The 11,274-nt window shown below is 36.6% G+C and overlaps 1 protein-coding gene across 1 annotated transcript; it reads left to right on the forward strand.

Moving 5' to 3' along the window:
• The first annotated feature begins 610 nt into the window (after nucleotides 1-610).
• On the forward strand, nucleotides 611-9,033 carry LOC143570454 (putative boron transporter 6). Its single transcript, XM_077056106.1, has 12 exons — nucleotides 611-721; nucleotides 807-889; nucleotides 1,236-1,428; nucleotides 1,975-2,113; nucleotides 2,194-2,359; nucleotides 2,449-2,615; nucleotides 6,548-6,721; nucleotides 6,807-6,902; nucleotides 6,991-7,107; nucleotides 7,186-7,499; nucleotides 8,144-8,420; nucleotides 8,752-9,033. The coding sequence occupies exons 1-12, from the start codon at nucleotides 618-620 to the stop codon at nucleotides 9,031-9,033; spliced, it is 2,112 nt and encodes a 703-aa protein (XP_076912221.1). The 5' UTR covers nucleotides 611-617.
• The last annotated feature ends 2,241 nt before the right edge of the window (nucleotides 9,034-11,274 follow it).

The raw sequence follows: 11,274 nt of genomic DNA on the forward strand, positions 1-11,274 counted from the left end.
GTCTAGCTTGTTATTGGATATGACCCGACTTGAATTATAACGTACTAGACACATCAATTATAATATGTGTGTTGGGCTGACCAAATCCAACATTATTTTCCATAAGTAAATCATATCATTATGTTTGTGCTTTGATTTCTTAACATTCATTCTCTTAATTATTCATTCAACAAACAATAAACTAACAAAAGGTAATGTAGTCGTACAAAATACCCAAGTTTTTGGTATAAGTTAGTGTTCTTGTCCTTTACCTGAGGCAGCCATGTGTATCCCATTATTATGTTTTTTCAGAAATACCTGTTTCCTTGTTCATATTGATTAACACACCACACCAATATTAATACTTGAGCCATGTTCACCTGTTTCCTCTGTTTATTTAACTTAATATTAGTACCAATTTACTATTATTATTTCTGGATTACAATGATTTTTACCATACTACACGGCTTGCTTTTTTGTCCTCTTCCTGACACCCTGGAATCCAAGAAACTTTTGTTGTCATCTGGGCCGAATTTACTTAATTACCCTTTGTACGGATTTGCAAATAATATAGATCTTCTTTGTGTTTAGATTTCATGCCAAACATTCTTTTATTTTATTTTATTACTGCATCTGCAATGGATCACCACAACAAACTCTTTAGTGGGATTAAGAAAGATTTCCATGGAAGATTGCAGTGTTACAAGCAAGATTGGCTTGGGGCTCTATGCTCAGGAGCTAGGTAGTATATTATAGTATAGTATGTATGAGTCACAATGCTACTAATTGTTTCCCTCATTTCTTAATCCTTGAATTGTTTGTTTCAGGATATTGGCCCCAACAGCATATATCTTCTTTGCTTCCGCTCTGCCCGTCATTGCATTCGGCGAGCAGCTAAATCGGGATACAGGTGGGGGTGCAAACCAGCCCAAGCTTCACTTATCAAGCTCGCGAGCCTATTCGACTCTGTCACCTATATAATATGTTATGAAAACTAATTAAATAATATATATATAGGGGATATATATTATGTTATATATAAAATTATAATTCAAAAAAAGTATAAAAATAATTATAAATGTACAAAAATAAATTAAGAAATTGAAAACGAGTAGATCGAGCTTTAAAATAGAAATCGAAACGAGCCAAGCCGAGCTGAGCTCTGTGAAAGTTAAAGGAGTCGAGCTCGAGCCTGCTCATACAGGTACAAGCTTTGTCATATGTTAAGTGTCTGTGGATCTTCTTGTATTGGACAGATGGTACTTTGAGCTCCGTAGAAACTCTCACTTCTACCGCCATATGTGGAATCATCCATGCAATATTTGGCGGACAGCCTCTTTTGATACTAGGTGTTGCTGAACCTACTGTCATAATGTATAATTACTTGTATGGTTTTGCCAAAGGAAGACCAGAGTTGGGGAAACAACTCTTTCTACCATGGGTTGGCTGGTACTTTATATCACGTTACATTTTGATTCTTTTATTTTAATCAATGTTGCAAAAGTCGCTAGGCGGCCGACTGGAGAGTTGGGTGTACCCGGGAGTACTCAGACATGGTAAATATAAAGAAAATTAATTTTTGGAAATTATATATATGTAAATAGTATAAATTTACAAATATTTATAACAAAACCAGGTGAATATCAATATAAATAAGAAGAAATACATTTTCAAATATTAAATTATTCTAAAAATTGCTAATCATAATTAAAATAATGGTATCGTTCTTTAATGTTACAGAAATATGAATTAAGTTTTATTTTTTAAGTCAAAATCGGCTCAATTTGACCGACTAGATCTTATTTTGGCTGGCTGAGGTTGACCACCTTTGATCGATTTTTGGTAACTAGGTGGAGTTAAAGAAAATCACCTCGGCACTATACCTTGTAGCGATTACTCGGGCGCACTCGGCCTTCTAGACCTACTCTTACAACATTTGGTTTTAATAAGCTTCACTGCATGGTGGTTCTTTGCATTAATCCTTGATTGTTTTAGGGTTTGTTTTTGGACCGCTATCATGTTGTGTGTTCTTGCTATTCTAAACGCATGCACGCTCATCACAAGATTCACAAGGGTTGTAGGGGAGCTTTTTGGAATGCTGATTTCTGTGCTTTTTATGCAAGAGGCTATTCGGGTATGCTTTTGTTATTGGTTAGCAGTTAGCAATGTGGTTGTTAGTTCTTTAGTTTCACATGGTTTATTTTGGGTGTGCAGGGAGTAATAAGTGAATTCAGACTTCCAAATGGAGAAAACAAGACTGCTGAAGAGAACCAGTTTCATTGGCTTTATACAAACGGTCTACTGGCGGTTATTTTCTCTTTTGGTGTCCTCATTACTTCTATCAAGAGTAGAGGTGCTAGGTCTTGGCGTTATGGTACAGGTAAATAATAATAACAATAATAATAATAATGCAGATATTTTGTGGCATTTGTTATGGTTTTGGGGCCTGATATAACAGTGTGATGTTAGGGTGGCTTAGAAGTTTTATCGCGGACTATGGGGTCCCACTCATGGTGTTGGTGTGGACCGCACTATCTTATGCTAAGCCATCGCAACTTCCTAGTCAAGTCCCGAGGCGCCTGTTCTGTCCTCTTCCTTGGGAGTCTGGATCCTTATCCCATTGGGCTGTGCTCATGGTATATTGCTAACCATACATAGTAGTACACTTTACCCATTTTGACGCATTCAGTTCAGGTTATGTTTCATCTAACAGATAAGTCGCCCAAACTATATATTAAATGCATAAAAACTCCTATGTATATTGTTATTGAAGTAGTATTTTTAGTTTCCAGGGGCAATGTCTTGTATCCCCTATAATGTTACAAAATATCATATTTCCTTTAAATCATGCTTTAAGAGCATTTCATTATGCATTCAAAACTTGGGTTTTCAGGAAATGTAATGTTTTGCATATAGGGTGCAAACGAGTCGAGTCGAGCTCGATCATGGCTAGCCTCAAGCCCATCTTTTTTAACTTACACAGTGCTCGAGCTCGGCTCATTTATCTAACACAGAGCTCAAGCGCCTTGGCTTGTGAGTAGTTTTGCAAGATCGAGCTCGGCTCGTTTAATATTTTCTTAATAAATTTTATATATCTATAGTTATTTTTATATCTTTTCTTAAGGTGTATTGGTTTTTGTTAATCCCAACTATCAACCTTTAGTCTTTGTCTGTCCCAACTAACGAATTGGCTGATAACGATCCCACCTTTTATCGTATTTGTTCCCAACGGTCCGTGACTAACAGAATACTAACGCCGTTAGTTGCAGGTCACCGGAAAAATGTTTTTGGCTGGAAAACTCGTATTCGTAAAACTCAACGTTTCATCCCAAACATCTTTGTAACCTTAGATCAAACCTTTAGGAACCTGTTTCTAGTAAAAGCCCCAATTATTGAAGTCATCAGAACCCTAGAATCATCATCGTAATCGATTGCTGGTGCTCAAGTGGTGGTAGTTGGTTGGTGATGAGTCAGTTAGTGGTGGTGTTCAGATGGCGTTCAGGGTGCGTCTTTTTACAAAAAAAATGTGACTTTGCGGCCAAAATGGTTTTTCCGGCAACCTGTAACTAACGGCGTTAGAATTATGTTAGTCGCGAACTGGTTGGGAACAAATATAAAGGTGGGATGGTTATTAGCCAATTCGTTAGTTGAGACCAGCAGCGACAAAAAGTTAATAGTTGGGATTAATAAAAATCAATACACCTTTTTTAATTATAATTTTATATAAAACATAATATGTGTATTATTTAATTATTTTTCATACAATATTTTGTGTGTATATAATGGCAGGATCAAAAGAGAACCACAAAAAAGTAGGGAATTGAGAAATCATGTCTTTTACGTGTAATAAAAATAATAAAAAAATCATTTTTACATGTAAAAAACACATTTTTACATAATCTTTTTAGAGCTTGTACATATAAACAAATGTAGAAGCCGTTTTCATTAAAATAACAAATTTTTTTAAATCAGCTAAAAAAAGGTAAAAACATATATTTTTTACAAAATTAAAATTTTTTATTGGAATGTCTTCTACATGTATTTATAAGCAAAAGCTCCAAAAAATTTTATGCTAAAACTAATTTTTTACATGTGAAATCGAGCTTTATATTGCATTTTTACATGTAAAAGGTGTGGTTTTCTAGTTTTTTGAAGTTCCCCATTGAACTCTCCTTTATATGTGTCTGTGTGTGCATGTGTGTGTGTGTATATAAATTATATTAGTGAGAGGCTTGTTTAGGCTTGCAAGCCGGCTCAAGCTCGATAAGTGAAGCTTAGGCTTGGCTTCGTTTAAGCTTGGATCGAACGAGTTTTTTCACTAGCCGATCTTGAGTAGCTCCCGTTCAGCTCAGCTCGTTTGCACCCCTGTTTGCAAGTCTAGATGGGATATATGTGAATCATTTTTCATATAGTCATATAGTCATTTAGGTAGTGTTTGGTATGAAGTAATGATAGACGGAATGGAATGTATAATTCTAAAGGAATGAAATAAAACAAATTTGGTTGCCATTCATCAATGGAATGAATTCCTTCCATATATAGCATTTTTGATTCTTTAGTAAAAGGTGGTGTTTTCTTTCATTCCTTCAAGGAATGGAATGAATGAAATAAAACAAATTTGGTTGCCATTCATCAATGGATTGAATCATTCATAAGGAATGCAATTCCTTCTATATATAGCATTTTTGATTCCTTAGCAAAAGGTGGTTATTTCTTTCATTCCTTCGAGGAATGGAATGACAAATGATCAAAAATTATTATTATTATTATTATTATTATTATTATTATTATTTTATTAGAGCATTCTCATCCAACCCCTTATATTATGTGAGGGGTGTTTTTATAATTTAGAGAGTGATTCAGAGTGTTGTGAGTTAAGAGTTTTTATAATTTAGAAAAAGTAGTGATTTTCTGTATATTTAAAAAGTTATTGTTCATCCCCTATAATTTTTTAATATATTTTGAAAGTGGTTGTGAGTGAAGAAAAGAAAAAAGGTAATGATAAAAGGTATAAAAAGTATTATTTAACTGAAATGGAGAGAGAAAATAAAGTGAGTTTTAGTGTAATTTTTGGTTTGAAGATAGAGGGTGGGATAAGAATCCTCTTATAATATAACTATTATTAAATTATAATAATTAATATATTTTTATTATTATAATATTATGTTATTACTGTTACAAAAATATTATGTGTGTATAGTTTACTATTTAATAAAAAAATAATAATAGAATTATGATTCATTTCATTCCTACATGATAACAAAAAAAACAATGAAACTGTAACGATTCATTTAATTTATTTGTACATTCCATTCACTTGTTCAATTCTTTCCTCCTTTCATTCAATTACCCTATACCAACCTGATAGACAATAATTCTTATCCAACAATAACTTACACCATTGATCTCCTCCGTCAATCCATCTTCACCACCACCGATCCACCACTCGCCGGCATCAGCACTCCGCTGTCACCATCACCGGCGCCGACGACGAGCCACATGCAGGGAAACTTGCGTCACCCTCACATACACCGGGAAAAAGGTTACGATAGCAAGCCCCGGACGAGCCACATGCAGGGAAACTTGCACGTGTGGTTCTGGCCACCCCGGTATACTGTACTAATATGTGTAGGTCCCCCTCGCTGCCCAAGTTGTAATGACTGATGTAGACATCGGAAATAGCCGTAGGAATGGAGACCTTTCAATAGAGCGGAGGCGAACTGATCAACGAGAAAGAGGCCCTACTCACTACAAAGGAGCTGGGCTCAGGGACTGCAGTCAGCCGCTCTTTCCCCTATGTCGATTCTCTATAAGAGATAGAAGCTTTCCCGCTTGCAATCAATCCAGCAGTCAAAGGGGCAAGTGCAGTCACTCAACCAACGCCTTTCAAGCAATATCTTAAGTAGGGGTAGGGCTCTTAGGCAGCAATAGAAATGTGTGTCCGGCAACTCGCCGGAAAAACGCAACTCTACTCCCCTTTGTTCACATGTTTGTTTTTAAGCAATTGTTTTAGCAATTGATCATTTAAACTTCTAAATTGATCAAATTAATCATCAATTCATCCAAATAACACATCTGGATCTTCAATTGAACCAATTTTTGACCTGAGCGTGCCTGGGTTTTCCTTGAGCGTATTAGGGTTTGGAATTCAATTGAGCGTTTTTTGTGTTTTGGCTTTGAGCTTTTTTGTTTTTCGCTTTGAGCGTTTTGTGTTTTGGCTTGAGCGTGATTCGCGTACGTTTTTGCACGTTAAGGATTATTGTTAAGGATTATTGTACGATAGCTTTGTTGGAAAATTTTACGTGTAAGTTTTTGCACGTTAAGGATTATTGTACGATAGCTTTGTTGGAAAATTTTTATACGCGAACGGATTCCTACAAGCTTAACTCGCCATTTATAAACATATAACAATATTGAGCAAAACGTGTTTCGGTTTAACCTGTACTTACCCATTGTACAAAATTTTCCCTACTTGATGCAGTAACCAACCTGCTCATTATAAAAAAACATTATAGTCCTTGACTCTTTGATTGAAATGACAGATACTTATATTATAATATTACTGCAGGATATGGGAAAGGTTCCAGCACTACATGTTTTTACTGCCATAGTACCAGCTATGATGATAGCAGCGTTGTACTTTTTTGATCATAGTGTGGCTGCACAAATGGCGCAACAGAAGGAATTCAATCTTAAAAACCCATCTGCTTACCATTACGATATCTTGTTGCTTGGACTCATGGTATGTTCATGTTCATTCTCTGTAGATTTCAGTTATGCACATGTCCTTTCGGATTATTCTAATATTGTTTGTTTTGTTACTTTAGACTTTGATGTGCGGGCTGATTGGCGTGCCGCCTTCAAATGGGGTTCTTCCGCAATCACCCATGCACACACGGAGTCTTTCGGTTCTCAAGAGACAGGTTTATATACTGAATAAACTTCTCCTTCTCATATGATAATACATGAAATGAAAGTTAGTTGTTACTGTTTTTACAAATGTTACGACAGATGATGCGAAACAAGATGGTTAAGTGTGCGAAAGAAGGCGTTAAGCTGGAAGCAAGCAACTCAGAAATCTTTGGGAGGATGCATGCGGTTTTTGTTGAAATGGAACCTCAATCAAATGTATGCTCTTTGATCTAAGAAGAGTAATTTTGTCATTTTAGCGTTTTCCTAACAAGGTCAAATTTATGTTGCATGCAGAGTGTTGTGGATAAAGAGTTGGAGAACTTAAAAGAAGCTGTAATGAATGGTGACGATGGAGATACGGCAGGAAAGTTTGATCCCGAAAGACACATAGAGGCTTACTTGCCCGTTAGAGTCAACGAACAACGAGTCACCAATCTGCTGCAGTCAGTCCTTGTGGGCTTTGCAGTTTTCGCAATTCCTGTTATTAGAAAGATTCCTACTTCAGTTCTATGGGGATACTTTGCCTACATGTCCATTGATAGTCTACCTGGCAACCAATTCTTCGAAAGACTGTTGCTCTTTTTCATCCCGGCTAGCAGACGTTTCAAGTAAGTTCAACATCTCTCTCAAAATTTAGGATCAATTCCATAATGCCCTTAACAAACTTGAAAGAAAAATGTCATACATAATCAACCAAAACTTAGAAAATCACATACACCTAACTTTATCGAACTTTTTACTTAATGACCATTCTACCCCTTTCCATTGTATACGCTTAATATTTTTTTTATTAGATTTTGATCAACATCGACGATAAGCAAGCAAACAGAACTGTTGAGTCTCCTCTTTTGTTCTCTCGACAGCAGATAACTGAAAAATCGAATCTGTATGTTAGAATTAGATAATCAATTTCGAATGTATGCATCCCATAAAAGAAAGCAACAAAGTTAAATATAATATTTTGAGAAACCATAAAATAAAAAAGAAATTATGCTAAAAATGGGTAAAATAAAGCTTAAGCACATGGGTAAATAGAGAAATTTGAAGTTAGATATTGGCTTATATGAAATTTTAAAACTTTTTAAAAATAAGGGTAAAATGTTCATTTATCATATTGTTTTTCATAAATTGGGCACATTTGATATTTTAACTACTTTGTAAGGGCATATTAATATTATTAATTTTGCATGATATTTTCCAAGTTCATAGGGGTATATATGATTTTATAAACAATTTGGGTGATGCTTTACAGAGTGCTGGAATCACTTCATGCTTCATATGTGGAATCGGTGCCATTCAAATATATAACAATGTTTACTGTGTTCCAAGTGGTGTATTTCTTGATTTGTTATGGAATCACATGGATACCGACGGGTGGAATATTATTTCCTCTCCCATATTTCTTACTCATACCCATTCGAGAGCATCTTCTTCCTAAACTGTTTCCACATCAACATCTCCAAGGATTAGACGCATCCGAGTATGAAGAATACATTGGGCGTCCAGTTCAAAGCATGAGTCTTTCCCGGGTATCCGTTTTTTGTTTTATAACTAATACATGGCACAAATGGTCCATGTGGTTTTATCGTATTGCACGTTTTGTCCCCAACGTCACATGAACGGCACACGACATTACTTTTTCGTTAAAAACTATCTGGTGATTGACGGTGGAGACTAGAGTAAGCGTGCAACCCTCTCACAAATGTTTGGACTAATTTGGCAATTTTTAAAATATAAGGACCAAAATTTCAATACGGCCAAACCAGAGGGACCATTAGTGCAATTTTTCAATAATACAATGCAATATGATTGGTTATAAACCTGTTTTTCAAAATTTTAATGATGGGTGCATATAAGCAGAAGGAAGAGGATAACATGGAGAACGATTTCAAAATCGACTCGGCTGAGATATTAGATGAAATGACGACACGCAGAGGGGAGCTAAAGCTTAGATCGAGCTTCAACGATAGGTTGTTTCATGATAATAGTGGCGGTGTTGAAATGAGCAACCGAAGAGGCCAGCTGAGGCTAAGAGCCAGCTTCAATGATCGGTTTCATGTTAACGCGGATGAAAAGCGAGGGGAGGTGAAGCTAAGGGCCAGCTTCAATGATAGACTTTTATATGTAGGTTCACCGGCATAATTATAGTCATTCTTGGTCCCCATCCTAAAACATAATACGACGTTTTCTAAATCCTCTTTTTTTATTGGACATAATGTCTATTGGGCCGACTCATCACGCCTATAATAGGTTGGTGTCTTGTTTATTAAATTGAGCAAGTGACTTGGTTTACATGAAATAAATTACTTGGTGAACAAGTCGAGCTAATGATTTGGACAAGGAATTTATTTATCAATTATTGTTTAAATATGTTTTTATTAATTTAATTATTGTTTAAATATGTTTTTTTTACTAATTAGTATTTGAGTATAACAAGAGTTTGTATATTAATCTAATTACGTTCATGTTTAAATTAGTATATATACCTGAGCTTGCGGGTTATATCATAAAATAAAAAAAAATAAAAAAAGTTTTGAGTATTGTAACTATTCGAGCTAATGAGAATTATAAGGATCGAGCTTATGTTATGATCTAAATATTGTTTGTGTTTTCGGTTCTGGTTACCAAACTTCAATTGTCTATCGATCAAAGTCGTGATTGATAAGGAGATCAAAGAACCAAGACATAGTCGTGATCGATAAGGAGGGTTCGGTCAAGTAAAAGTTGCAACCAAGTTCAAACGAGCTGTGATCGGTTAATCAAGACGAGATCGTGACTAAGACAAGGGTTGGTGACGGGCTGAGAAGCCGCTGGTTTCAACCAACGAGGTGGTTACAGGTACCGGTGATTTCTGTTGAGTGGTTACCAACAGGGTCTATAAGCAGCAACAGGCCAGGCGGGTCTGTGGCGGTTGTTCTTCCTTATCCGGTAGTAGCTATAGGAAGAACAAGAGGGTTCGTTGACCAGGTTGTGTAGCAAGAAAATCGGATTTGCGACGTGTTTGTTTTGATCGGGTTTCTGTTTACGTGGCTTCTTGAGCTTTGTGATTAATTGAAGAGGGTCGTTCTGAATTTTGGCTGCATCAAATTTGTAGTTAAAAGGAGGATTGAACAAGTTTTGATTGGTTTTGTGGATAAAAAGTCAAAATATTTTAATTTTTTGGTGACGAGAACTTCAAAGGAAAAACAAGTCAATAAGTTGGTTTATTTTTCTTTATTGGTTTAACATGTTAATTAAACTTTGAAAAATCATGCCAGACAAATGTGTTCAATTCAGAGTTTGTTTTATACAGGTTACACAATTATGCCTTGACCAACATTTTGATAATTTAAACAATGTGCTCGTGTTTTGATTTAGGAACAAAAGATGATCAAGAAAGGTTGATGTTTGCTTCATTAGATGTGACAAAAATCGCAACCAGAGAAGTGGAAGTTGAAGTTCATACGGCCAAAGAAATGGTCGGGAACAGGGTCATGGAGGTAGTCGAGTTCGGGAAAGCCAAAAGAACACGGTTACTGGTCAAGCAGTGTTATGAGAGAATCGAGGTAAAAGAAGACAAGTTTGGAGACAAATATCCACCTACTTTCGAGTCGGAGATTAAGGGGGTGATTGTTGGACATAATTTCCATTGGGCCGACTCATCGAGCCTAGATGGGTTGGTGTCTTGTTTATCAAGTTGAGCACGTGACTTGGTTTACATGGAATAAAATTGGTGAACTGAATAGGTATGTACCCGCCTTAACATCGAGCGGGGCGGGTCAACCCACAAGATATAGACAAGAGGCTTGAAATCAAGATATCATGAAGGCACAAAGCCAAAACCTATGCGCACGGCGCATATCATATATGCTCACGCATCACATATGCTCACGCGTATCACATGCTCGCGCACCATATATGCTCACGCATATCACATCTGCGCGTGGCGCATCTGCGCGTGGCGCATATCGCATGCTCACGCATCATATATGCTCACGCATATCACATCTGCGCGTGGCGCATATTACATATGCTTGCGCATATCACATCTGCGCGTGAGAATAAAGAGAAGACTTCGCGCATCCTCAGGATAGGCGCATATCACACGTGCACATAATCAACCTCGTCCTTATCCAAATTAGGATAATGATAACCTTGATTGTGCTCGTCAGCAAACCTTCCAGAAGGTATTCTTTAAGGAATAAGAATATGCTGATGTTGACAGCTGCCAATGAAAGGTGGACAACTCAGCAAAACCCATGTGCTACCACGTGATTGCACATGGGTCAGGTAAAATACCTGGGTCAGAGAATAATCAATGAAAAAGCACCAGGTGTCCTAAGGACACGTGGCGCAAAGCAACATGAGGAGGCCAAAAAGGCCCTAATGGGATCTGAGCCCAAT

The sequence above is a fragment of the Bidens hawaiensis genome, unplaced genomic scaffold (genome assembly GCF_021521415.1).
Source record: "Bidens hawaiensis isolate Kalapana, Puna unplaced genomic scaffold, B.hawaiensis_p1.1 tig00001269_1, whole genome shotgun sequence".
Taxonomy (NCBI): Eukaryota; Viridiplantae; Streptophyta; class Magnoliopsida; order Asterales; family Asteraceae; genus Bidens; species Bidens hawaiensis.

Bases quoted from the DNA above. Each gene is read 5' to 3' on its own strand.
- LOC143570454 (XM_077056106.1), top strand. From the start codon at position 618: ATGGATCACCACAACAAACTCTTTAGTGGGATTAAGAAAGATTTCCAT. The intron at 7,108-7,185 runs GTATGCTCTTTG...TGTTGCATGCAG, and splicing joins AAATGGAACCTCAATCAAAT to AGTGTTGTGGATAAAGAGTT. The intron at 7,500-8,143 runs GTAAGTTCAACA...GATGCTTTACAG, and splicing joins CCGGCTAGCAGACGTTTCAA to AGTGCTGGAATCACTTCATG.